Below are 23,795 nucleotides of genomic sequence, written 5' to 3'. Positions count from 1 at the left end.
TATAAAAACTTTTTTTGTTCATTTCATTCATTTTTGTTGTTTGTTTTCTTGCTTTACAACTTTATACATATATATATATATATATATATATATAATTAAAATTTTTAATCGAGTTAATTACAGCTTAAAAATTAATTAATCGTAATTAATCGCAATTAATCGCAATTCAAACCATCTATAAAATATGCCATATTTTTCTGTAAATTATATATATATATTCTGTAAAATAATTTGTTGGAATGGAAAGATAAGACACAAGATGGATATATACATTCAACATATGGTACATAAGGACTGTAGTGGGCATTTCACTCTACTGTCATTTAAATCTGTCTATGCTGTCCTCACTCCGAAGCGTCTACTTTTTCCAAAGTTAGACAGCTAGTGAACGACGCCTTAATAATCAGACTTCTTTCTTTTTCATCTGATTTATTAATAAAATGGCCTCAAACCACTGTCCTCTTTAGACCGTAGTGAAACTACAAAAAAAAGTACACAAGCATTGCATTAGCAACAACGTTAGCTTAGCACGCGATACGGGTTCACTAAACATAAAGAAAAAGCGTCTTATACAAAAAATATAACATTTCGCTTACTAACATAATATGTACATTCTTTACAACAACCATACTTACGGACAAATCTTGCCCAAGGATCATATAAGCACAACATTACAACGTAGGCGTCAGCCCGAGACGTCGTGCATCCATATTGAACTGGCAAGAAAGCAATAAACCATGTCGCAAAGCGACCACAAGAGTTCGCTGTTAGACAGCACAAAAAACCTTGCTGTAAAACTTACCAAAAGGCAGAATACTGTCTGAGCGGGACATGTGCGTTAATTGCGTCAAATATTTTAACGTGATTAATTTAAAAAATTAATTACCGCGCGTTAACGCGATAATTTTGACAGCCCTAATATATTTATATATATATGTAGGAAAGTCAGCTACATGCAATGACACTTTTCGAACACCAGGAGGGGCCTGCCCCCCCCCTTAAACTCCGCTTATGGTTTTCGGTTTCGGCCAAGAATTTCTCTTTCGGTACACCTCTACATATTATACTAAATCTAAGAATATGCAGTTCAGATATTTTGTGCTGATATTAATAACATTTCGTTTTACCTAAAAATTTGAAAATTGGCAGTAGTGATCAAGTCCAACTTTTTAAAATTATTTTAAGTCTTTAAAAGGATTTCACACAAAGGAACTGCTATTTTCCCGTGCCATAAAGAAACCATACAGGTTGCTAGCAAGCTCCTATTATATGTTGTCAGTAATTACGCGTAGCTTTAGTCATCCTCATTAATTTGGTCTGCAGCTTTGTCCACAACAATAACAAGGGAAAGGTCATTGAGCAATCAGAGCCGCATTGCACTGCAGCGATGCATCCCAGCGATACGCTGTGATTGTCCTCGGCGTCCTTGCGTGGGCAACAAATGGAAGTTTTCAAACAGATAGCACGTGTGGCGGCCCGGGGAATAACCTCCAGACATTCCACGAGAGCAGACAGAGCTAGGAAAACCGTTCCATTCCCCGGAGTCCCAGCTCGCACCGCCTCTGGTCTGTGGAGAGTTGTCACAACAGGGGTTTGGAGAACGTAGATAAGCTCCCTGGGGTGGATTCAATAAGACCACGGGAGCGGTGTGAGGATATTAGCTTATCTGAGAAGGAAAGGGTGATGGCAAGTAGAAATGAGGTAAATCCACTGCTTTTTCTGATGTTGTGCCCCATGTTATCGCAGCCACAGAGAGGAGACCACCAGCGTGTGAGATTTAGCATAATCTCATTATCTTCAACAAGTCGCGACATCCACGGTCACTGTGTGTGTGTGTGGCTATGATTTCTGTCAATGGCGCTCTGTGGAGCCGTTCCCTGCTCATTGATGGTAATATATGCGGACCAGCCTATAATGCCAGTGAGATATTTTCCAAATTTGGGTCCATGTTACCGTTTTTTCAGGCTAATTTGGGTGGAAAACCAGCCTGTTTCTATTTTTTGAATTAACTGTTAACAAAAGTGGGGATTAAATCGTTTCCTGATTCAGATTTGGCAGTTGAAAACCAAACAACAAGCCTTTATCCGATGTACCATTCTGGCTTTATTTTAGCACAAGTCGGGAGATAAAATACAGCAATCGTTTTATTTTCCCCAATTTTGTTTTTCCATTACCCTGAAGATGTTGTTGTTCTTATCGACTGCTGCAGGAGGGCTCTTGCTGACCCCTGGTGCTAATATTAGCTAATGCTACAATTTCAAAACCTTGTTAACACGTGAAAAATTCCGCAGATATTCTCCAATCTCCACCATCACATTATACTGCAGCCGCTGAATAAAAAGCAGCGGAAGACTCGTGTTAAATAAACTCATAACCGAACGGATAAAGGACGAGCCCCCAATTTTTGTTACGCCCTAGTCTCGGGTCCGACAACATACATGCAATCACAATAATAACATCTGGCAGATAACATTTAACAAAAAGACCTCGGCAAATGCAAGAAAACTAGCTATTGTTATATGGGCAAATGTCTGGTGCCAAATACCAGATGTGTTATCTGACTCCAAACCAGAATACATCGATTCGCTTTTCCTTTGGAAGAATGAACTTACTCAGTTGGTCTCAAGAACAAAGTTTATCTCCAGATTTTAGTGATTACAAACAATGCAGTATCGATCGATCCTGGACCTCCCCCTTGTACCACTGCCAAAGTCAGCAAGCAGAGGAAAAGGCAACATGACTAACTGGTAGGGGTGCACGATATCCATTTTTTAAAACCGATATCGATAACTTCCTGCTCCTCAAAACTGATACCGATACGATAACCGATAATATATAAATATATAATTTTTCAATGTATAGTCACCTGAGTTTTTGAACACCTGTTGGTCAAAAATACTAGTGGTTGATTCAGCATAGATCTGCCTTTGACTGAACCAGTATTTTCATGATGACATGAACATTATACAAAACCAAGACAAGAACAGTTTTGACTTCAAATAAAATGCCCATATTAATTTTTTCAAATAAATATAAATTGAGTCGATCACAATCAATCAGTCAATGTCATTGACGATGTATTCCCCTGAACAACGAGCACTGATCTAAAACAAACATAAACCCAACAGGTATTGTGCTTTGTCAGCAGATTAAACATTTGGTGCAACAGGAGAGGAGACTTTGGGGCAGTTTACACGGCGACTCTGCGACACAAAGACGCAATGACTGAGTAGCGTACTCGTCTCGCGTGCATATGGTGTCGGCGAATACGAAAAATTCTGAATCCTGCCTCCAAAGTGGAAGAATCCGATTGCGGGGAGTTGAGGGGGGCTTCCTCTTCATGCATTTCAAAGGCTGCTGCGGCGCGAGACCGCGCCGTAACGTCAGCACTCGTACACGTCAAATTGGGCTTGCGCAGCGGTGCTACTAAACATTAAAAACAGCAAATATGCCGGCATGACGGCTTTAATTTACTGTTTTAATAATATTTCTAAATTAAATATGTTGAACGTTTCAATTAGGGCTGTTAAAATTATCGCGTTAACGCGCGGTAATTAATTTTTTAAATTAATCACGTTAAAATATTTGACGCAATTAACGCACATGTCCCGCTCAGACAGTATTCTGCCTTTTGGTAAGTTTTACAGCAAGGTTTTTTGTGCTGTCTAACAGCGAACTCTTGTGGTCGCTTTGCGACATGGTTTATTGCTTTCTTGCCAGTTCAATATGGCTGCACGACGTCTCGGGCTGACGCCAACGTTGTATTGTTGTGCTTATATGATCCTTGGACAAGATTTGTCCGTAAGTATGGTTGTTGTAAAGAATGTACATATTATGTTAGTAAGCGAAATGTTATATTTTTTGTATGAGACGCTTTTTGTTTATGTGTAGTGAACCTGTATAGCGTGCTAAGCTAACGTTGTTGCTAATGCAATGCTTGTGTACTTTTTTTTGTAGTTTCACTACGGTCTAAAGAGGACAGTGGTTTGAGGCCATTTTATTAATAAATCAGATGAAAAAGGAAGAAGTCTGATTATTAAGGCGTCGTTCACTAGCTGTCTAGCTTTGGAAAAAGTAGACGCTTCGGAGTGAGGACAGCATAGACAGATTTAAAGGACAGTAGAGTGAAATGCCCACTACAGTCCTTATGTACCGTATGTTGAATGTATATATCCATCTTGTCTTATCTTTCCATTCCAACAAATTATTTTACAGAATATATATATAATTTACAGAAAAATATGGCATATTTTATAGATGGTTTGAATTGCGATTAATTGCGATTAATTACGATTAATTAATTTTTAAGCTGTAATTAACTCGATTAAAAATTTTAATCGTTTGACAGCCCTAGTTTCATTTTTTGTGCCTTTTTGAACAAAAGAAAAAGGACATTGCTTCGAGTGGGGGGGCATATTTTTTTCCAGGCTGAGGGAGCTTGGTGGGGTCAAAGTGCATCATTCTCTGTTGCCCTGTAAATCTGCACTGCCCCCTAGGGCCTGGCATGAATACTACATCATTTTCATGCAGAATTGCGACATTGTTCAAATGGAGACGCAAATGCAAATGTGAAATTTTTCGCATTCTCGTAGAGTCACCATGTAAACGGCCCCTTTTGTCGTCTTGTTCCATGAAACAACTTTCTTAACCTGGCAAAAATAGAGCAGCAAGCCTATCAATAACCAAAAAGCCTCTCAAGAACTTGTAAACATAACGCTGTAAAATGCAAACATTTGCTAATTGCCATAGTAAGGTTTATAACTCAGTGAAACAGCCTCTAGAAACGTAACAAAACTTTGCATACTGGCAAAACAGGAGTGGAAACAAATACACACATCCCAATCAGACACCGTGCCAAAAATATTATTAATAGGCCCAATAACATATTGTTATCGGATTTATTGGGATGACGTCATAATTCCTATTATCGGACCGATAATTATCGTGCACCTCTACTAACTGGTCTCTGGTTTTTAGGCTTTTGTAGGCGTAAACAAAACGTGCAGACAAACAAGCCCCGCCAATTCTTGCCTTCAATCTCTGTTGGGCTATTTAGTGAGTTGGCAGGATGTGTCGTCACTCCACTTTTGTCGCTATAATGTCACTTCCTTGATGTGACTCATAATTCATGAGCATCAGTTTAGTTGAACCTCTTCGACTACCACTGGTACGTAATATTTCTTAAAACCATCTTTTGAAATATAATATGATAGTCCAATGTACAACATAGTGCAAATATCAAAATCATATCAGTGCAAGTTCGGTTGTGTTTTCACATATTTACAATCTATAGAAGCAAGGATACCCGGGTCCAACAACATAAAATCATAGCAAATGCAAATGGCACCAAGGCGGAACATGGCAGCTGTTAATCAAATGCCATTCAAATGGATTGGACTTCTATCGCCGCTAATTTATTGTTTGACATTGACAATGCTACAAACCCAATCCATTTTAATGGCTACACAGTTTGACTACAGTGGAAGCAAATATCCAGACAAGTGCATGAGTCACTATGATCCGAGTCACAAGTAAGTCCTGAGTCTTACCTGTTGTGGGCAAGTCGAGTCGAGTCACGAGAGTCATAAAGTTGTGTCGAGTCGAGTCGGGTCTCAAGGTCATGTTGAGTCGAGCCGAGTCACAAGGTTGTAAAGACAAGTTGTGTCAAGTCAAAAGATTGTCGAGTCAAGTCGATTCACAGGTTAGTCAAAGCCTTCACCACTGTTCCCCATCCCACCCACAAAGCAGTCAGGTTTATCTTTGAGGGAAATCTTACTGTGAATGTTCAAAGAAAGGGTGAGGGTGTGGCGAGAGCGGCCAAGGCGACTAAGCAGATCACTGGCAGGTGTGAGCCTATCTACAATACAAGTTTTTCGAGTCAGCTTGTCAAGTTTAGAAGCATTGTCTTAAGGGTCGAGTGGAGTTGAGAGTCATTGTCTCTTGAGTCAAGTTGAGAGTCATTGTCGCTTGAGTCGAGTTGAGTCGTTGTCTCACGAGTCTCGTCTCGAGTCATTGTCTCACGAATCGAGTCTCTTCTCGAGTCAGTCTCACGAGTCTCGTCTCGAGTCATTGTCTCACAAGTCTCGTTTCGAGTCATTGTCTCACGAGTCGAGTTGTCTCATCTCGAGTCACTGTCTCATGAGTTGAGTCGAGTCTCGAGTCATTGTTGAGTCGAGAGTCATTGTCTCTCAAGTCGAGTCATTGTTGCTTGAATCGAGTTGAGTGTCATTGTCTTATGAGTCTTGTCTCGTCTCGTGTCAGTCTCACGAGTCTCGTCTCGAGTCATTGTCTCACAAGTCTAGTTTCGAGTCATTGTCTCACGAGTCGTCTCATCTCGAGTCATTGTCTCATGAGTTGAGTCGAGTCTCGAGTCATTGTTGAGTCGAGAGTCATTGTCTCTCAAGTCAAGTCGAGTCATTGTTGCTTGAATCGAGTTGAGTGTCATTGTCTTATGAGTCTCGTCTCGTCTCAAATCATTGTCTCAGTCGTGTCTCGTTTCATCTCGAATCATTCTCTCATGAGTCGAGTCTCGAGTCATTGTCGAGTCTCGAGTCATTTTCTGTCGAGTCGAGTCATTGTCTCTCGAGTCACGTCTCGTGTCGAGTCATTGTCTCACAAGTTGTGTCTCTTGAGTCATTGTCTCACAAGTGCCGTCTCGAGTCATTGTCTCAAAGTCTTGTCTCGAGTTATTGTATCCCGAGTCGAGTCTCGTCTCGAGTCATTGTCTCAAGAGTCGAGTCGAGTCCTGAGTCATTGTCTTACGAGTCGAGTCTCGAGTCAGTCTCACAAGTTGAGTCGAGCCAAGTCTGGAGTTGTTACCTAACAAGTCGTGTCTAGTCTCGAGTCTTGAACCCTCCAAGCTCAAGCGAGTCAAATCCGTGTCTGCTATTTTTTTTCAAGTCCCAATCGGGTTTCGAGTCATCAAATCTGCGACTGGAGTCAACTCTAGTCTGAGTTCTTTTGACTCGAGTTCAATTGTCTCCAACTATCTTCAGTTCCAAAACATGTGTTATCAGAGGAAATAACGCAAGGTGAATTCTTTCCTTCCACACTTTAAATATCAGTATCATAAAAGCGTTTATGAAGTGTACAGACGCTGGTTTAATTAGCATTTTAACAAAGTGCCATACGAGGATAGAGAGAAGTTAACCATTGTTACGTAAAATAGTAGTAAAATTGAGATGCTTGTGAGGTTGAGAGCAGGAATTAGAAAGCCGACCTCATTTCATGCTGTTGAACTGATATTATCGTTTCCTAGGCGATCCACTCAGTTGCCTGGCATCACGAGGGCAAGCAGTTCGTGTGCAGTCACTCAGACGGGACGCTGACCATATGGAACGTGAGAGGCCAGGGAAAACCCATACAGACAATCACCCCCCACGGTAAGCACGTTTTCTACCACTTGTTTACTATTCTAGCTATCTTCACTTGCATACACCAGCGTTACATTTTCCCCTCGGAGCTCTTTTGACAAGTTCGAGGACCCGCGAGAAGGCCCCGCTTGGTGTGTTGCAAAAAGGATTTTAGCCCTGTGCCTTTTTTTTTTTTTTTTTTTTTTTTTTAATTACTTGTTTCTCCTCTGATGCTCATTTAATTACTGTGGTATTTCGTGTGCAATTATGCAAATTCCTTTGACGGGTTTAAGCAGGGCTTACTGTATTCCTTCTTTAATTGTCTCTTGTTGTTAAAATAGTTAAGGAACACGCCTCTTTGTTATTGGAATTATTATTCAGAGCTTTATTCACCTTAACTCATTCAATGCCATTGATGGGGATTGGCGTCCAATGAGTTAATAGATGAAATCTGTTCAATGATGTTTCTCATGTAACTTGTGTTTGGGTTGGATTTCAGGAAAACAGCCCAAGGATGGAAAGAAGCCAGAGCCTTGTAAACCCATTCTAAAAGTGGAATACAAAACCACCAGAATGGGGTAAGTGACATATTTTGGCTTGAATTTATGACTGTTTTCTTTTAAAAATGAGCAAAAATAGTCAGTTGCCATATAAAGGGCAACAAGTTACTTTTTAAAGCCTATATTTGTGAAATATATAAACAGAATAAACTATACAAGTGTGGCCCACATGTCTTAAAATTAGGAATGTCAAATGATTAAAATTTTTAATCGAGTTAATTACTGCTTAAAAATTAATCGTAATTAATCGCAATTCAAACCATCTATAAAATATGCCATATTTTTCTGTAAATTATTGTTGGAATGGAAAGATAAGACACAAGACGGATAAATACATTCAACATACAGTACATAAGTACTGTATTTGTTTATTATAACAATTAATCAACAAGATGGCATTAACATTATTAACATTCTGTTAAAGTGATCCATGGATAGAAAGACTTGTATTTCTTAAAAGATAAATGTTACTACAAGTTATAGAAATTTTATATTAAAACCCCTCTTTATGTTTTTGTTTTATTAAAATTAGTAAAATGTTCAATCAAAAAATAAACTAGTAGCTCACCATTGTTGATGTCAATTGTGCTGAAGCCCATAAAATCATTTGGACCCAAGCGGCTCCGCCCAGGGGATACAATTTTTGACTAAGGTAACTACATTGGCACGACAACGGTGGGCGTACCATACTCAATGGATGATGATCGTGGTGAAAGGTATAGTTGCCCTGCCAGCAGCCTGATTTAGAATTCCCCTCAAGAATGATGGGAAACAAAAAAAAACGCTAATTTTCAACTTATAATTATAAATATTCTTGTACGTTAATTTTATTGCTGACACTGCGTTTCGGGGCTCATCAAAATGTTGTGCCCTCCCTGCCCCAAAAGTAAAACTCCATCTCTGCCGAAAACCGAATATTGGAAACACTTGGCCGAAAAGCCGAAAAATACACTTGTATGTAATTCTTTTTATTTCATAAAAAAAAATATATACTGTAGTTTTCGGACTATAAGGCGCACCTGACATAAGCCAAATTTGACAGAAAAACGACATTTGTTCATAGATAAGTCGCACTTGAATTAGGGCTGTCAAACAAATAAAATTTTTAATCGAGTTAATCACAGCTTAAAAATTAATTAGTCGTAATTAATCGCAATTAATCGCAATTCAAACCATCTATAAAATATGCCATATTTTTCTGTAAATTATTGTTGGAATGGAAAGATAAGACACAAGATGGATATATACATTCAACATACGATACATAAGGACTGTATTTGTTTATTATAACAATAAATCAACAAGATGGCATTAAAATTATTAACATTCTGTTAAAGCGATCCATGGATAGAAAGACTTGTAGTTCTTAAAAGATAAATGTTAGTACAAGTTATAGAAATTTTATATTAAAACCCCTCTTAATGTTTTTGTTTTATTAAAATTAGTAAAATTTTCAATCAAAAAATAAACTAGTAGCTCGCCATTGTTGATGTCAATTGTGCTGAAGCCCATAAATTCATTTGGACCCAAGCGGCAGCAGAGGGCGCCAAACACCAAAAAACAAGTAACAAGCGGACATTACACTGCTGTCATTTTAATCTGTTTGAGCGGGGCATATTAATTGCGTCAAATATTTTAACGTGATTAATTTAAAAAATTGATTACCGCCCGTTAACGCGATAATTTTGACAGCCCTACTAAAAATATGATGCGAATGTCTCTACATACGGAATTTTCAGGTTATGGCACGCTTCAACGGGGAAAATATTGCCTCTTATTACGTAATATATTTCAGGATACGAAAGGCAAATATACAGTATGGGGTGCTACTCTCAGCTCCCAGAGTCCACTGAACGTAACATAATTATAGCTGCTTTGCCATTGGCTATTGCCTCGAATCTTCCTGGCATCCAATTGGGTAAGCGGGACCTCTACTGTATGTGTATGTTTGTATCCATAGCGTCCTCTTCATTCGCCCCTCGGGCCGTGAGGTGTTCTGACAGCTTTACGTGGGTGTATTAACTTTTATTCTTTACTCTATTATTGTTTTTTTTTACATTATACACAACTCTCATTTTATGTTTACTGTGCAATAATCTAATTGTAACATGTATTTGATACAAATTTTGATGCATTTCTATGCTTGATAAAAAGATATATGTCTGAATTTTGGGGGGCGTGGAACGGATTAGGGTATTTAATTGGAAAATGGGTCTCTCATTATGGAATTTTTGGTTTGCAAAATTACTTCCAGAACCAATTAATTTCAGAAGTAGAGGTACCACTGTATCTGGACGCCTAGTCTCAATTCTAATTATATTTCTTAATCCATTTGGGCGAATGAACGTTTCGCCCAGTGGCGGAACAAATGTCAACAGGGCCCCGGGTGTGATGAGTATGAACGGGCCCTCTGAGGCGAACGTCCGGTGGGTGGGGGTTCTTGTGGATAATTATTCGCAGGCCCGTCCATACTTTTGCAGGCCTTTCAAGACGATCATCTCATTGGTGGGGCAGGGGCGGTGCTAGTTGAAAATTCTCTGAAGGCCCGCAAATTTGGCCCCCTTAGGGGCCCCGGTGCAGTGGGAGTGTGTTTGTGCATATTTTAACACTTAACTCATTCACTCCCAGCCATTTTCACCGGTGCAACCCCCTTTGCTCCCAGCCATTTTACTGGATTTTGACTGATATTGCAAGGCCCAGAGAAAATTCAGTTCTATTGCTATATAAACATGGAACCCACCAAAAGAAAGAGCACTCTCTTCTTTCAGGAGGAAAAAAGTAACTTCATATCTTTTTCCATTCTTTAGAAATCAGCATTAGAAAATAGCTTCGTTTGAGCAATTTTCCAATTTCTGATGAAAAAAAAAAAGAGAGAAATTGAGCTTTTTTGTGAACACATACATTTCAAACATAACTTTGACTTGAACACAACTATTTTTTGCTTTAGTTACATCCCAAACATCTGAGTAATGTTTTCCTTTTACAAAATAACAAACGACAAATAGTTGAAATAGAGCTTTTGATAGCAAAGTAACAATTTATTTACACATAACTAAATGAGATGACGCTGTTGTGGGCGCGACAGCCGGGTTAACTTTTCCCTCATCTCCGCCTGCCTCGTAAAGATGGATTTTTTTGAGTATCTGCGGGGCCTGCTCGGCGAGCAGCACAGACTTAACGACATCGTCAGCCGCACTGGTGGTCCCGGTCGTTCTGCTCAGTCGTCCAGCGCCTGGCATCCTTCTGCCGGCACCCCGGCCGTTGGTTGCCGTTGAATCGGGTTGCGGATCTTACCAAATACGCTACTGCCCTCCAGTGTGCAGTTTTATTGCTTTAAAATGGATTTTCAGCTTTGTGCTTTGGAGCTCAGTTGAATCAGAACCCAGAGATGTCTCTTATGAAAAAAAACAAAACATAAAGGACATATAAATATGTCTTTGGGACACTGAAACAATTAAAAATAGAACGAATTTATACGTTTTGGGAAGAAAATGAGTTAAACACTATATTACAGCACCGCGAACCATCTTGCCTTTCAGTTTGACCCTCTCCTTGCCCAAGCACACCTCCTTCACACCTGCAAACTAGGCCCCCTTGAGGCCGGCGCACCCCCCCTAACCTTCGCCCCTTGTTTCGGCCCTCCCAGTCCATATGGATTAAACGTTGAATGCCATCAATGGCACTGAAACATGAGTATTCACACCTAGTTCTGCGAGAGGGATCGCTGCTGGTCACTAACACATTATAGCAATGCGATTACTTTCTTTCAGTAATGGGCAATCTTCCAAACCAGTATCTGATTAAAGTTAGTTTCCTGAGTGTCTCTGCGTTACTATTTTGTTATTGCCTCATAATATGTGTAGAATAAAGAATATTGTAGTCATGTAAGAAGAGCAGTTTGAATAGAAAATGTTAGAAAGATTCCCACTACGCGTTCGTTTCCATGTTAACCGCTCATAGTTTCTGTTTTGGTCACGAGTCACATGCGCTAAGTGTTTTGGGACTGAGAAAGGCGTGTGTAGCAAGGGTGGACATTTGAGCCGAGTACAGCCACCTCTTGAGATGTGCGAGGGAATGTTGATCTGTGTGCGTCCATGAATGAACGGGAATATTTTTCCTTCATTCTAGAGCACAGGTGTCAAACCGATTCCAGAAAGGGCCAAGTGGGTGCAGGTTTGCTTTCCAACCAATGAAAAGGACACCTTTTCACCAATTACATCTTTTACTTGTGTAATCAGTTAAACTTTGTCAGGTGCTGCTTGTTTCAGCAGGAAGTTCATTGGTTAAACTCTCTGCGTTGTATCGGTTGGAACAAAATCCAGCACCCACTCGGCCCTTTCTGGAATTGGTTTGACACCTGTGTTCTAGAGGGTTCTAGCGATAGGTTGGAGCCGCTACATGCGCTGCCGTTTCGTAGCTCTGCCGTCGCAACGGCGGGTAGTCGGCAAGAATTGTTTACATCATATTCGTGTTGTACATTAATGCCGTCAGGTGACGTGTTCGTTTAGCAACTTTGGGATATGTTGTAATCCCGATTAATAGTTGCCGCAACGTTTTGTGGCCTAATTGACCGCATATGTGTATGGAGTACTTCTGGGTTATGCGCGTGTATTCACGCCCGCCTTCACCTTAATGGCTTATTGCACTGTGCAGTTCATTTGTGTGTTGTTGATTACTGTGCAGTCAATTTGCATTGTTTTACATTGGCACTGATATGCTGTTAATCGTAACCCGAAGTTCAGAATTTTTTACATTAAATTTAATCTGATAGTTAGTGGGGGTTTAATTAGTTGTTGGAGTAGATTTCAACAAATTCCATACAAGTTTGTCAGATATTTGTTAGTTTCAGGGGTCCGGAATGGCTTAGCTCAGGGGTTCCCAACCTATTCCACTAAGGCACACTGTGGGTGCAGGATTTCATTCTTACCAAACAAGATGACAACACTTTTTCCCCAATCTGGTGTTTTACAAGTGCAATCAGTTGATTGCAGTCAGGTGTGGCTTGTTTTAGCAGAAGCCTCATTGGTTCAACTGTCTCTGCTGGATCGGCTGGAACAAAAACCAGGACCCACAGTGTGCCTTGAGGACTGGGTTGAAAACCCCTGGCTTAGCTAGCGCAAGTCAATGGTGGTTGAAATCAACTCCATTGACGAATTGAACCCCCGCTAACTCGAAGATTAAGCCTTATGTGAAATATTCTGATCTTCCCCTTTAAATTCAATTATCGGAAAGTCAATACATGTAAAGACATTTTTCTGTTTTCATTCTTATGTTGAGAGAGCAAATGGAGAAAAATTGGTAAAAAGTAACCCATGAATTACTTTTAAAGTAACTTTGTTACTTTGATAATAAAGTAATCGGTAAAGTAATGCCATTAAATTTTTTAGGCGTAATCAGTAATCAGTAATTACATTACTTTTTCAAGTAATCTGTGACAACACTGGCTGCCAGCCTCTCCCAGTCAAAATGGATTGGACGTCTTGCGTCTGCTGCCAATGAATTCAATGCCAAGAAAGTGTTCACACCCTGCCACAACTTCTTTCCTTTCTTTTACTTGCTGTTCATTTCCCCAGGGAGCCCTTCATCATCCTGTCCGGCGGTCTTTCCTATGACACGGTGGGCCGGCGGCCGTGTCTGACGGTCATGCACGGGAAGAGCACGGCCGTCCTGGAAATGGACTACCCCATCGTCGACTTCCTCACCCTCTGCGAGACGCCATACCCCAACGGTGAGTCTGTTTGTTCTTCGTCTGTTCTTTAATTACGAGCGCAGATGCATTAAATCTAGAATTTCCCAAGGGGATGTATGGAAATTGCTCTTTTTTTCCCGTGCACAATAGCCCCCTGCGTCTAAATAGAATTAGCATATTTTTACGTGTTGAGCTGAAACAAGTGGATAGGAACGCAACGTAATCTTCTGCGTAAAAGCATTCATTTGGCATACAAGCAACTGCGGGACGGATTAGCCCGCGCATTATGTAACAGTGGAGACTTCATTATGTCACTAGCAGCCATCTGATCTCATCACTAAGGATTATTACATTGTATGCATCTGTGTCTGGCGGGTGCATTAATATGTATATGACTGAAGAGGGATGAAAACATAAACATACCAGTAGAGATGATTACCTAATTAAGTTTTGCATCTGTTTGACATTTTGAAACATACAGATTTTCAGGAACCTTACGCTGTGGTGGTCCTTCTGGAGAAGGATTTAGTGGTGATCGACCTTGCACAAAACGGGTGAGCACCCCTCACTTTTATTTTTAACCGTTCAAGCTTTCGTGAAGGAAGGCTGAATTATTTTTGTGCCTGGTGTCCAACAGTTACCCCATCTTCGAGAACCCCTACCCATTGACCATTCACGAGTCCCCGGTGACTTGCTGCGAGTACTTCGCCGACTGCCCCGTGGACCTCATACCAGCACTTTACTCAGTTGGCTCGAGACAGAAGCGTCAGGGCTACAGCAAAAAGGTACATTGAGCATTCGGAACAGTTGCAAAACAACACAATGTCTATGGCGGAAAACACAGGCAAGACTGAAAAAGCAGTTTCTGCTAATGCACTCCTCTTTAAAAGAAACTGCTTTATTTTAAGCCAAAACAACTGTTGTGTTTGATAGAACATCATGTCTATATGCTGCCATAGCAAATTCATGGCGCATGAAGCCCCCAAACTATTTTTAATTTGTCCGTTTTACCCTGAAAATCTCCGTTTACAGACGTCGCGCAACCGTAGCTGCCGGCCATCTTAGGTGGGTCAACTAGTGGTGGGCAACTAGATCTTAGTACTCCTTCATACCGATGATGTCATTTTAGTGCCAGATCGGTACCAATACTAGCATTGGTATCAGTGCAACACTGGCAAATATGCCTCATTGATTCTTTGGCCATTTTTTTGGATCTTGTGTGATCTTGAATTTTCTGAAACTCGAAGGAGAACAATTACTTTGCCACTTTTCATTTTGGATGTTTTGGAGCGCTCATCTAAATCAAAATTTTAATACTAATGTTACAATTCCCAAGTACCTTAAAGTAAGGTTCTTAGTTACAAGCCATGCTTGGTCAATTCATTTTGCTTTGTTTATGAAGACGCCACTCCTTTTATTTTTATCACCAAAACATGAAATGTCATCATTTGAATGCTGGTACAAATTTAGTTTTTTATTATTGTTTAGAATAAATTATAATGACAAAACAAGCAGCAAAAGACAAATATCTCGCTATTGTTGTATTTTATCTTTAATGCCGTTCCTAAATCGAATGACTCATACACAGACGAGACAGCTTTTATTGTGAAAGGTGAATAAATGTGCCGTTATGTGCCAATCACAATAAAACGCTGAGCGCACCTCTTTGTCCGTTAATGGGACGGAACACAACAATAACATCTCGGTTTATTTTTCATTTGACTTCCACTGTCCGACAGGGTTATAAAAATGTAAAACATTTATCTGCCTTTATCTAGCACGTCGGCTGCCATTGGCGACGATAGATGTCCAAAATAGGGAGGCGCGTCTTCATTAAATCGAAGCCTATATTGACATGTCATTGACGCTAACGGGACGTGCGCATTTGCTGTGTTCCAGGAGTGGCCTATCAGTGGCGGCAACTGGGGTCAAGGCACACAAAGCTACCCGGAGATCATCATCACAGGGTAAGATAACTATATCGCTCGTGGGCGACTGTAGCCGCTGATGTATTCCAAGCATGAGCTCATATGATATTCTTGTCCAGTTCCCGTCTCGCTCTTTAAGAGTGTGCCGCCGCTTGCCGTATGGTGGGCTCCCCAGTGCACTCAGACAAATTGGCGAGAAAACCAGGAGCACAGAGTGAATAAGAAAAAAAACCAAGAGAAGGAATACAATTGTCTTGTCGAAATGATTGACTAGTATACCTCAGAGAGAGCTGCAGAATAATGCATTTATTCCATTTTAGTCTTTCTAATGTTATGTTATATATATACACACACAGTATACATACGTGTATATTAATAAATACATATAAAAATGCTGTAGATACGCACTATGTTTATGTATACTGTACATATGTATAATACAGTGGGGCAAATAAGTATTTAGTCAACCACTAATTGTGCAAGTTCTCCCACTTGAAAATATTAGAGAGGCCTGTAATTGTCAACATGGGTAAACCTCAACCATGAGAGACAGAGTGGGGGGGGGGGCACATTGTTTGATTTTTAAAAAAATTATTTGCAAATCATGGAGGACAATAAGTATTTGGTCAATACCAAAAGTTCATCTCAATACTTTGTTATGTACCCTTTGTTGCCAATAACGGAGGCCAAACGTTTTCCGTAACTCTTCACAAGCTTTTTCACACACTTTTGCAGGTATTTTGGCCCATTCCTCCATACAGATCTCCTCTAGAGCAGTGATGGTTTGGAGCTGTCGTTGGGCAACACGGACTTTCAATTCCCCCCACAGATTTTCTATGGGGTTGAGATCTGGAGACTGGCTATGCCAATCCAGGACCTTGAAATGATTCTTACAAAGCCACTCCTTTGTTGCCCTGGCTATGTGTTTGGGATCATTGTCATGCTAAAAGACCCAGCCACGTCTCATCTTCAAAGCCCTTGATGATGGAAGGAGATTTTCACTCACAAGTCTCTCGACACATGGCCCCATTCATTCTTTCCTTTACACAGATCAGTCATCCTGGTCCCTTTGCAGAAAAACAGCCCCAAAGCATGATATTTCCACCCCCATGCTTCACAGTGGGTATGGTGTTCTTCGGATGCAATTCGGTATTCTTTCTTCCTCCAAACATGAGAAACTGTGTTTCTACCAAAAAGTTGTATTTTGGTTTCATCTGACCATAACACATTCTCCCAGTTCTCTTCTGGATCATCCAAATGCTCTCTAGCGAACCGCAGACGGGCCTGGACGTGTACTTTCTTCAGCAGGGGGACACGTCTTGCAGTGCAGGATTTGAGTCCCTGGTGGCGCATTGTGTTGCTGATAGTAGCCTTTGTTACTGTGGTCCCACCTCTCTGTAGGTCATTCACTAGGTCCCCCCGTGTGGTTCTGGGATTTTTGCTCACCGTTCTTGTTGTCATTTTGACGCCACGGGGTGAGATCTTGCATGGAGCCCCAGATTGAGGGAGATTATCAGTGGTCTTGTATGTCTTCCATTTTCTAATAATTGCTCCCACAGTTGATTTCTTTACACCAACTGTTTTACCTATTGCAGATTGAGTCTTCCCAGCCTGGTGCAGGTCTACCATTTTGTCTCTGCTGTCCTTTGACTGCTCTTTGGTCTTGGCCATAGTGGAGTTTTGAGTGTGACTGACTGAGGTTAAAACAGGTGGCATTAATACAGGTAACGAGTGGAGCCTCGTTAGACCTCGTCAGAAGAAGTTAGACCTCTTTGACAGCCAGAAATCTTGCTTGTTTGTAGGTGACCAAATACTTAATTTTCACTCTAATTTGGAAATAAATTCTTTAAAAAATCAAACAATGTGATCTTCAGTTGTTTTTTTCCACATTCTGTCTCTCATGGTTGAGGTTTATCCATGATGACAATTACGGGCCTCTCTAATCTTTTCAAGTAGGAGAACTTGCACAATTGGTGGTTGACTAAATACTTATTTGCCCCACTGTATACAGTAGGTAGATATGTGAATAATACAAAATCTCTTCTTCTTTTTTTTTTCTTTTTTTTAATTGCTTGCTTTTTCAGGCATGCTGATGGAACGGTGAAGTTTTGGGATGCCTCTGCAAGTGAGCAGTCTTTTTTTTTTTTTTTAAATTATTATTATTATCAAATTAGACGTTAAAAACATTCAGGTTAAATTTATATCTAAAAAGTCATTTTCATTAATAAAACAGTGCAGATAAATTTTGTACTAATAATGCATTAGTATTGCACTGTATTATTTTTCTATTTTCTAAATAATTCATTGATTGACTAGACGTCTTCAATATCATTGAGGTATCCTTATGAAACAGATCGATCGATACTAGACTTGATCGATCGCTTGATCGATAAAGTAATACTTTATTGATGCCCAAAGGAGAAATTCGGTGTTATCATTTGCTGTATACAGTGCTTATGTTGGTTGGTCATTAAAAAGAATTCAAAATCATGAAATGGATTTTGTTAAATTTCAGACCTTAAAAACATTAAATGCTCCAGGCATTTAAAATTATATAAGCTTAATGGTTAAAAAAAAATAATAATAATTTAAATAATTTGTCTGCCAATAAAGCATTTTAAATGATATCAGATAATATTGACATCGGTTTTTCATTATCGGTTTTGGGCAAATATGCGTGTTGCCTTCAAAGTGAATGTAGAAGCCTTCTGCCTTTGAGCAAGGGCTGGTCACAGCTTAGCACAGCAGTTATACTTATAGACCATTGGATGCCTTCATACTAAGATGCTTGGGATTTGTTATGTGAGCAGACTATTTGCATTCATGGTGCAAAAATTAAAGAACAATAAATAATTTAAAAATAATGCATTATAAACTAGATTACATACTTCATTCACTCTACTGTATGGAAGCTGTGTGCCATTGTTGTTATTTTGAGCCAGAAGCACTGTGTGAGCCATATGTCATATGGCAGTGCCTTATTGGCACTATGTACTTGCACTTGATCAAAAAACTGATGTTTGCACTAATTTTACTTCAACAATAAATGTAGTGGCGAAATGTTGGCACTTCTTTTTCCATAACTTCAGTTGAAGTTGTTACATTTATCATTATTAAAGTATCCAGTGGGGTTTCACAATACATTTAGCCATAATATGTTAATTCCACGACCACATATGTTGGTATCGGAATTTTTGAGTTGAATAATATCAGGTTATCAGTTAAAAAAATATTGTCGCACAACTCTACTTACAATTTGTGTGTCTGAAACTATCTGCAGTTGCGCATGGGCATTAAATTAGTTTAAAGTGGCATTAAAATTTACATTAAAAAGCATTAAATAAGATTTTCTGATACCTAGAGACCTTGGTATGGTAACCATGTTAAAAAAAAAAAAAACATAATGATGCAGAACAGTCTTTGTTGAGTTAGATCTGACAGCTGTTGTAAACTAATTTTTGGGTTCAGACTCCACCACAACTGATTTCAGTTTTTGTGTATCACGACTCAAGTTTCGCCTCGTTTTCTTAAAAATTATATCTATTAAAAATAGGGTTGTTCCGATCATGTTTTTTTGCTCCCGATCCGATCCCGATCGTTTTAGTTTGAGTATCTGCCGATCCCGATATTTCCCGAGCCGATTGCTTTTTTTTTTTTTTTTGCTCCCGACTCAATTCCAATCATTCCCGATAATTTTTCCCGATCATATAGATTTTGGCAATGCATTAAGAAAAAAAATAATAAAACTCGGACGAATATATACATTCAACATACAGTACATAAGTACTGTATTTGTTTATTATGACAATAAATCCTCAAGATGGCATTTACATTATTAACATTCTTTCTGTGAGAGGGATCCACGGTTAGAAAGACTTGTGACTTTGTATATTGGGACTAAATATTGCCATCTAGTGTATTTGTTGAGCTTTCAGTAAATGATACTGTAGCCATGCTCAAATGCATGATGGGAAGTGGAACCATGACTGTGCGTAGTGCTACCAATTGATATATCTTCTCTGCGTTGGGAAATAACATAAGGTGTTAAGAAAAAGATCAATTGCTACCTTTCTTCCCCACATTGCTTCCCACGATATTTCTGGTCGTAGGGAGAGGGATTGTAAGGCTTTAGCCAATTAAATAAAGGCTCCGAAGGCTGCCAAAAATCACTCTACTCATTTTACGCTGCCTTTTAGCTCTATATATAGGTAAAACAGCGCCATTATAGATTGAACGCGACAATGCGTGAGTGGGTCGTGCAGCGCATGCGTTAATTGCGTTAAATATTTAAATGTGATAAATTTTTAAAAGATTAATTACCGCCGTTAACGGGATAAATTTGATAACCCTACCTTAAGCCTAAACTAAAGACTCTGGATGAGTGTAACATATTATGTCTGTAACGTTAAATACAATTAGAAAACGATTTCATTAAAAAATATATATATATTAAAAAAAAAGGCATGCCCGATATTTTTTTGCCGATTCCGATACTTTGAAAACGACGTGATCGGACCCGATCGATCGGCATCCCGATCAATCGGGACATCTCTAATTAAAAATACGCTATAAACGTCTTGTTAAAAAAAACAAATATTATCATATAAGGAAATATGAAAGAACCTGCCATTAGAGCAGTTTTCATTTAACTATTATGTTTTTATAAAAGATATTTCTAGTTGTGTGCAAGTAGTAATAATGTACATACAAGTAGGTAATAGGTGGAGAAAATACTTGAAGTAAAAATGAATAGAAACTGCAGATATGTTTTGAAATGTCACAAAAATAAACATGAATCAGAAAAATAAATATTGCAGTAAAGATAGCTGATGAATCTAATAAGGTACACTGACTAATCTGTACTTCTTTATCACTACTGCTGTATTGCAAACTGACCTTACTGTGTTTGCCTCAGTAATGCTCCAGGTGCTCTACAAACTGAAAACGGCCAAGGTGTTTGACAGGAGCCGCTCCAAAGAGGACAAAGGCGGCCCCGAGGCGTCTGACGAGGACCCCTTTGCCATCCAGCTGATGGCCTGGTGCGCCGAAAGCCGCATGTTGTGCGTGGCCGGCGTGTCGGCCAACATCATCGTCTACCGCTTCAGCAAACTGGAGGTCACCACTGAGGTGGTGCAGGTGGGGGGAGTCTTTCTTGTTATGTCAACATTGTCTACAAAGATATCATTGTTGAAGCACACACAGACAGTCTTTGAAATTACTCATTCATTGACATTTTTATATATTACACTGTGCATACAGTATGATTCAATCATTAGTCAAATGAAAATTAGTTTTGGAGCACTACCCAAAGACGCCGTTAATAACATACCGAATCAACGTCAGCCGGTGGACCTACCATAATAAATATTGAACAACTAAATAAATCATAATCATATTTTATTGTTTTTCAACTGAGTGCATTTTACAAAATGAATACAAATGCACATTTGTTTGGTAATTCTCCTCATATGTCTCTGTCTGTCCTTTTTTTTCCTTCTTTTTTTACCTCTTTTCTTTGGCGGCACAACCAATCCTGCTGTACCCTCAAAAAGGTTTAACCAAGTGGCTGTTATCATAATTACTAGTGTGGCACCGATGCCATTTTTAGGTTCCAGATACTGATTTCAACACCCGGGAGTACTTGCCTCATTTTCGGGGGAGAGAAATAATATGCTGTGTTATATACCATATTGGCCCGAATATAAGACGGCCCTGATAATAAGACGATCCCTTCTTTTTCAAGACTCAAGTTTGAAAGAAGACTTTTTGAAAACCAAGTTTATTTTTATACTGAAAATAATTACAGTACATCCGAAACAAATGACTATAACAATATATTTGAGAGAAAAAGCATGTTTTTTTTTTTGCCTAATTCAATTCTTAATATCTGAACATTTAAATATGTAAACTAAAGTGCAATCACGTTCGTAAATGAATGGCTTCTGGTTTTTGAAATGTAAATAAACCAATCTATTGTGATAAAACAACAAAATTGCAATAACTGCATTAACCATCTAAGTGAAGTCTAACTGTAACTGTAGTCTTGAAAAAAATCTGAATAAGGAAAAACATTGCAATAAGATAATGCAAACTGGTTAAACTTGAGAGTAGCTGAGATCTGTCATGACAGAACACCGCTTCAATGATATCTGGCGCAGGGGTCGCGTTAACCGAATATTTTCCGTCGTTGACCGTTTTTTTAAAACGGTGACGGAAAAAACTGAAGTCCATCCGTCATTTTGACAGGTTGCAATTCACACCCCAGACCACAGGGTGGCGAGTGAGCATATTAATTAGCTATTGTCTCTCTTGATGCATGACGCCGTTGGCCTTACTCGGAAAAATGTCAAGGCAACTGAGTGTTTGCCTGGCACGGCCAGACTGTTCTCCCTGTATTTTTCAAACACTGAGAGAAAAGTCACAGCCTCTCGAGTAGCTACAAAATCAATCGACAAATCAGATTTGTTTATTTGCGTGACGTGTTCTTCACGAGCAATGTCACTCTTGCGCGCCGAAAGTCGTCTCTACAACAACACGGTTGGCGGGAGAGCCGAGAATATGTTCCAATCCGCGATAAATTCAGTTTTAAATGAGCTAAAACACATCGACACGAGACATTGACAACAATTTGTCTCGCGCTAGCCATGTTGAATAAACTCTGTTCTCCTCGTATGTTTACTTCCGCGTGCAAGTCCCTCGTCCTGCCCTCGTCGCTTTGCTAACGGCACGTCTGCCCGTCGCTGATTGGTGCACTCCGCTGTCTGTTTGCCTCTTGTTAAGCTTGTTCGGACAGAATATTATTTAAAAATGAATGAAAACTAAATACTATTGAATATGTCATTATTATCATTTTAAAAATGTAAGTGACGGATAAAAATAGATTATGACCGGATTTTTATGACACTGTCAGTCAAAATGACAGACAACGAAAAAGTCTAGCGCAACCTCTGATCTGGCGTCATCTTACATCGTGAATGGGGAGAGTAGCTGAGATCTGTCATGACAGAACATCGCTTCAATGATATCTGGCGCCATCTAGCGTCGTGAATGGGTATAATGTCTAGACCGCGAATATAAGACGACCCCCTCTTTTTCAGTCTTCTTTCAATGCAAAAAACACCGTCTTATATTCGGGCCAATACGGTATATGGCGGAAAACACTCAGGTGCCTTGAACTTCCGCTCTGAGACCCCCAATTTGGCCAAATTTCAGAATTGTCCGATATGCACGTGTGATACATCATTGGAAAGCTTAGAATCTCACGTTTCTGGGGGAAGAAAAATTTTGAACAGGAGGGCATTTAATTTTTTTTTTTTTTTTTTAAACAGCGAAACCCTATCTGGAGGTGAGAGCACGCGAGAGCAGAATTAAAGACACCATGACTTTAACGAGATATTATTGCGTACTTACCTTGTTTCGATTAAAAAACACCATGTAGCATGTATGACTAAGTGTCAAGACACAGCCGTGAATGGCCACAGCCGGATTTTTGGGGGATTTTGGGCATACATCAAGGCGTGGTCAAAATTTTCTCTTTCATATATTTACCCTTTTAAACGTTTTTTTTCTTTTTTTTTTCAATTTTTCTTCATTTGGATCGATTATTTATCATCTAACATAACGGAGAAAATGCGACAGTAACAAAAAAAATACAATTAAGCGATAGTTATGCGGTAGATGTCCGTGACTTTTTTACAGACACCTATTTTTCATTGTGACGTAATTTGTTTAAAAGTTTAAAATATGCGCGTGAATAATTTTTTTAAGTCGTTTTTTTTTTTTTTTTTTTTTTTTTTAAACAAAACATCAGTTAATGATTCTAAGCTAAAAATGACAGACATTTGGAATAATAAATATAATTAATTACCTTCGTTTTATGGCTGGGTAGAAACAAAAGCGGTTGCGCAACGTCTGTAAACTGGGGTTTCCAGAGTAAAAATAGTTCGGGGGCTTAATGCGCCATGAATCTGCTATGGCAGCATATAGACATTTTGTTCTATAAAACACAACAGTTGTTTTGGGTTATCATCTTTTTGTAAATCAAAATATGATCACCCTGGAATGATGTACAGCTAGCATGTGTAGTCATTTGTTTTAATGCTTCTGCGCATGCGGGTCAGTTTGCTCAGCGCGTGTTGGACTGCAAATAAGTGCGCATGCGTAATACTTGAACGGGCTCAATGGACAAAGGCTGTCTAAACAGGCACGCCAAAAAATTATCTCTTATTAACTGTCAATGATATTGATGATGATGACAATAAATAAA

At 39.3% G+C, this 23,795-nt stretch overlaps 1 protein-coding gene across 3 annotated transcripts in view; it reads left to right on the top strand.

Moving 5' to 3' along the window:
* LOC130907329 (syntaxin-binding protein 5-like) overlaps window positions 1-23,795 on the top strand; it is a 172,269-nt gene that overhangs the window by 120,651 nt on the left and 27,823 nt on the right. For all 3 annotated transcript variants that reach the window (XM_057822271.1, XM_057822270.1, XM_057822272.1), the window contains 8 exons: window positions 7,259-7,382; window positions 7,852-7,930; window positions 13,486-13,640; window positions 14,083-14,155; window positions 14,239-14,386; window positions 15,501-15,568; window positions 17,614-17,654; window positions 20,445-20,665. In XM_057822271.1, the coding sequence (XP_057678254.1) occupies window positions 7,259-7,382; window positions 7,852-7,930; window positions 13,486-13,640; window positions 14,083-14,155; window positions 14,239-14,386; window positions 15,501-15,568; window positions 17,614-17,654; window positions 20,445-20,665 (909 nt within the window). The remainder of the gene's footprint in view (window positions 1-7,258; window positions 7,383-7,851; window positions 7,931-13,485; window positions 13,641-14,082; window positions 14,156-14,238; window positions 14,387-15,500; window positions 15,569-17,613; window positions 17,655-20,444; window positions 20,666-23,795) is intronic.

The sequence above is a fragment of the Corythoichthys intestinalis genome, chromosome 19 (assembly GCF_030265065.1).
Source record: "Corythoichthys intestinalis isolate RoL2023-P3 chromosome 19, ASM3026506v1, whole genome shotgun sequence".
Lineage (NCBI taxonomy): Eukaryota > Metazoa > Chordata > Actinopteri > Syngnathiformes > Syngnathidae > Corythoichthys > Corythoichthys intestinalis.
This window is presented reverse-complemented; position numbering and strand designations above follow the sequence as displayed.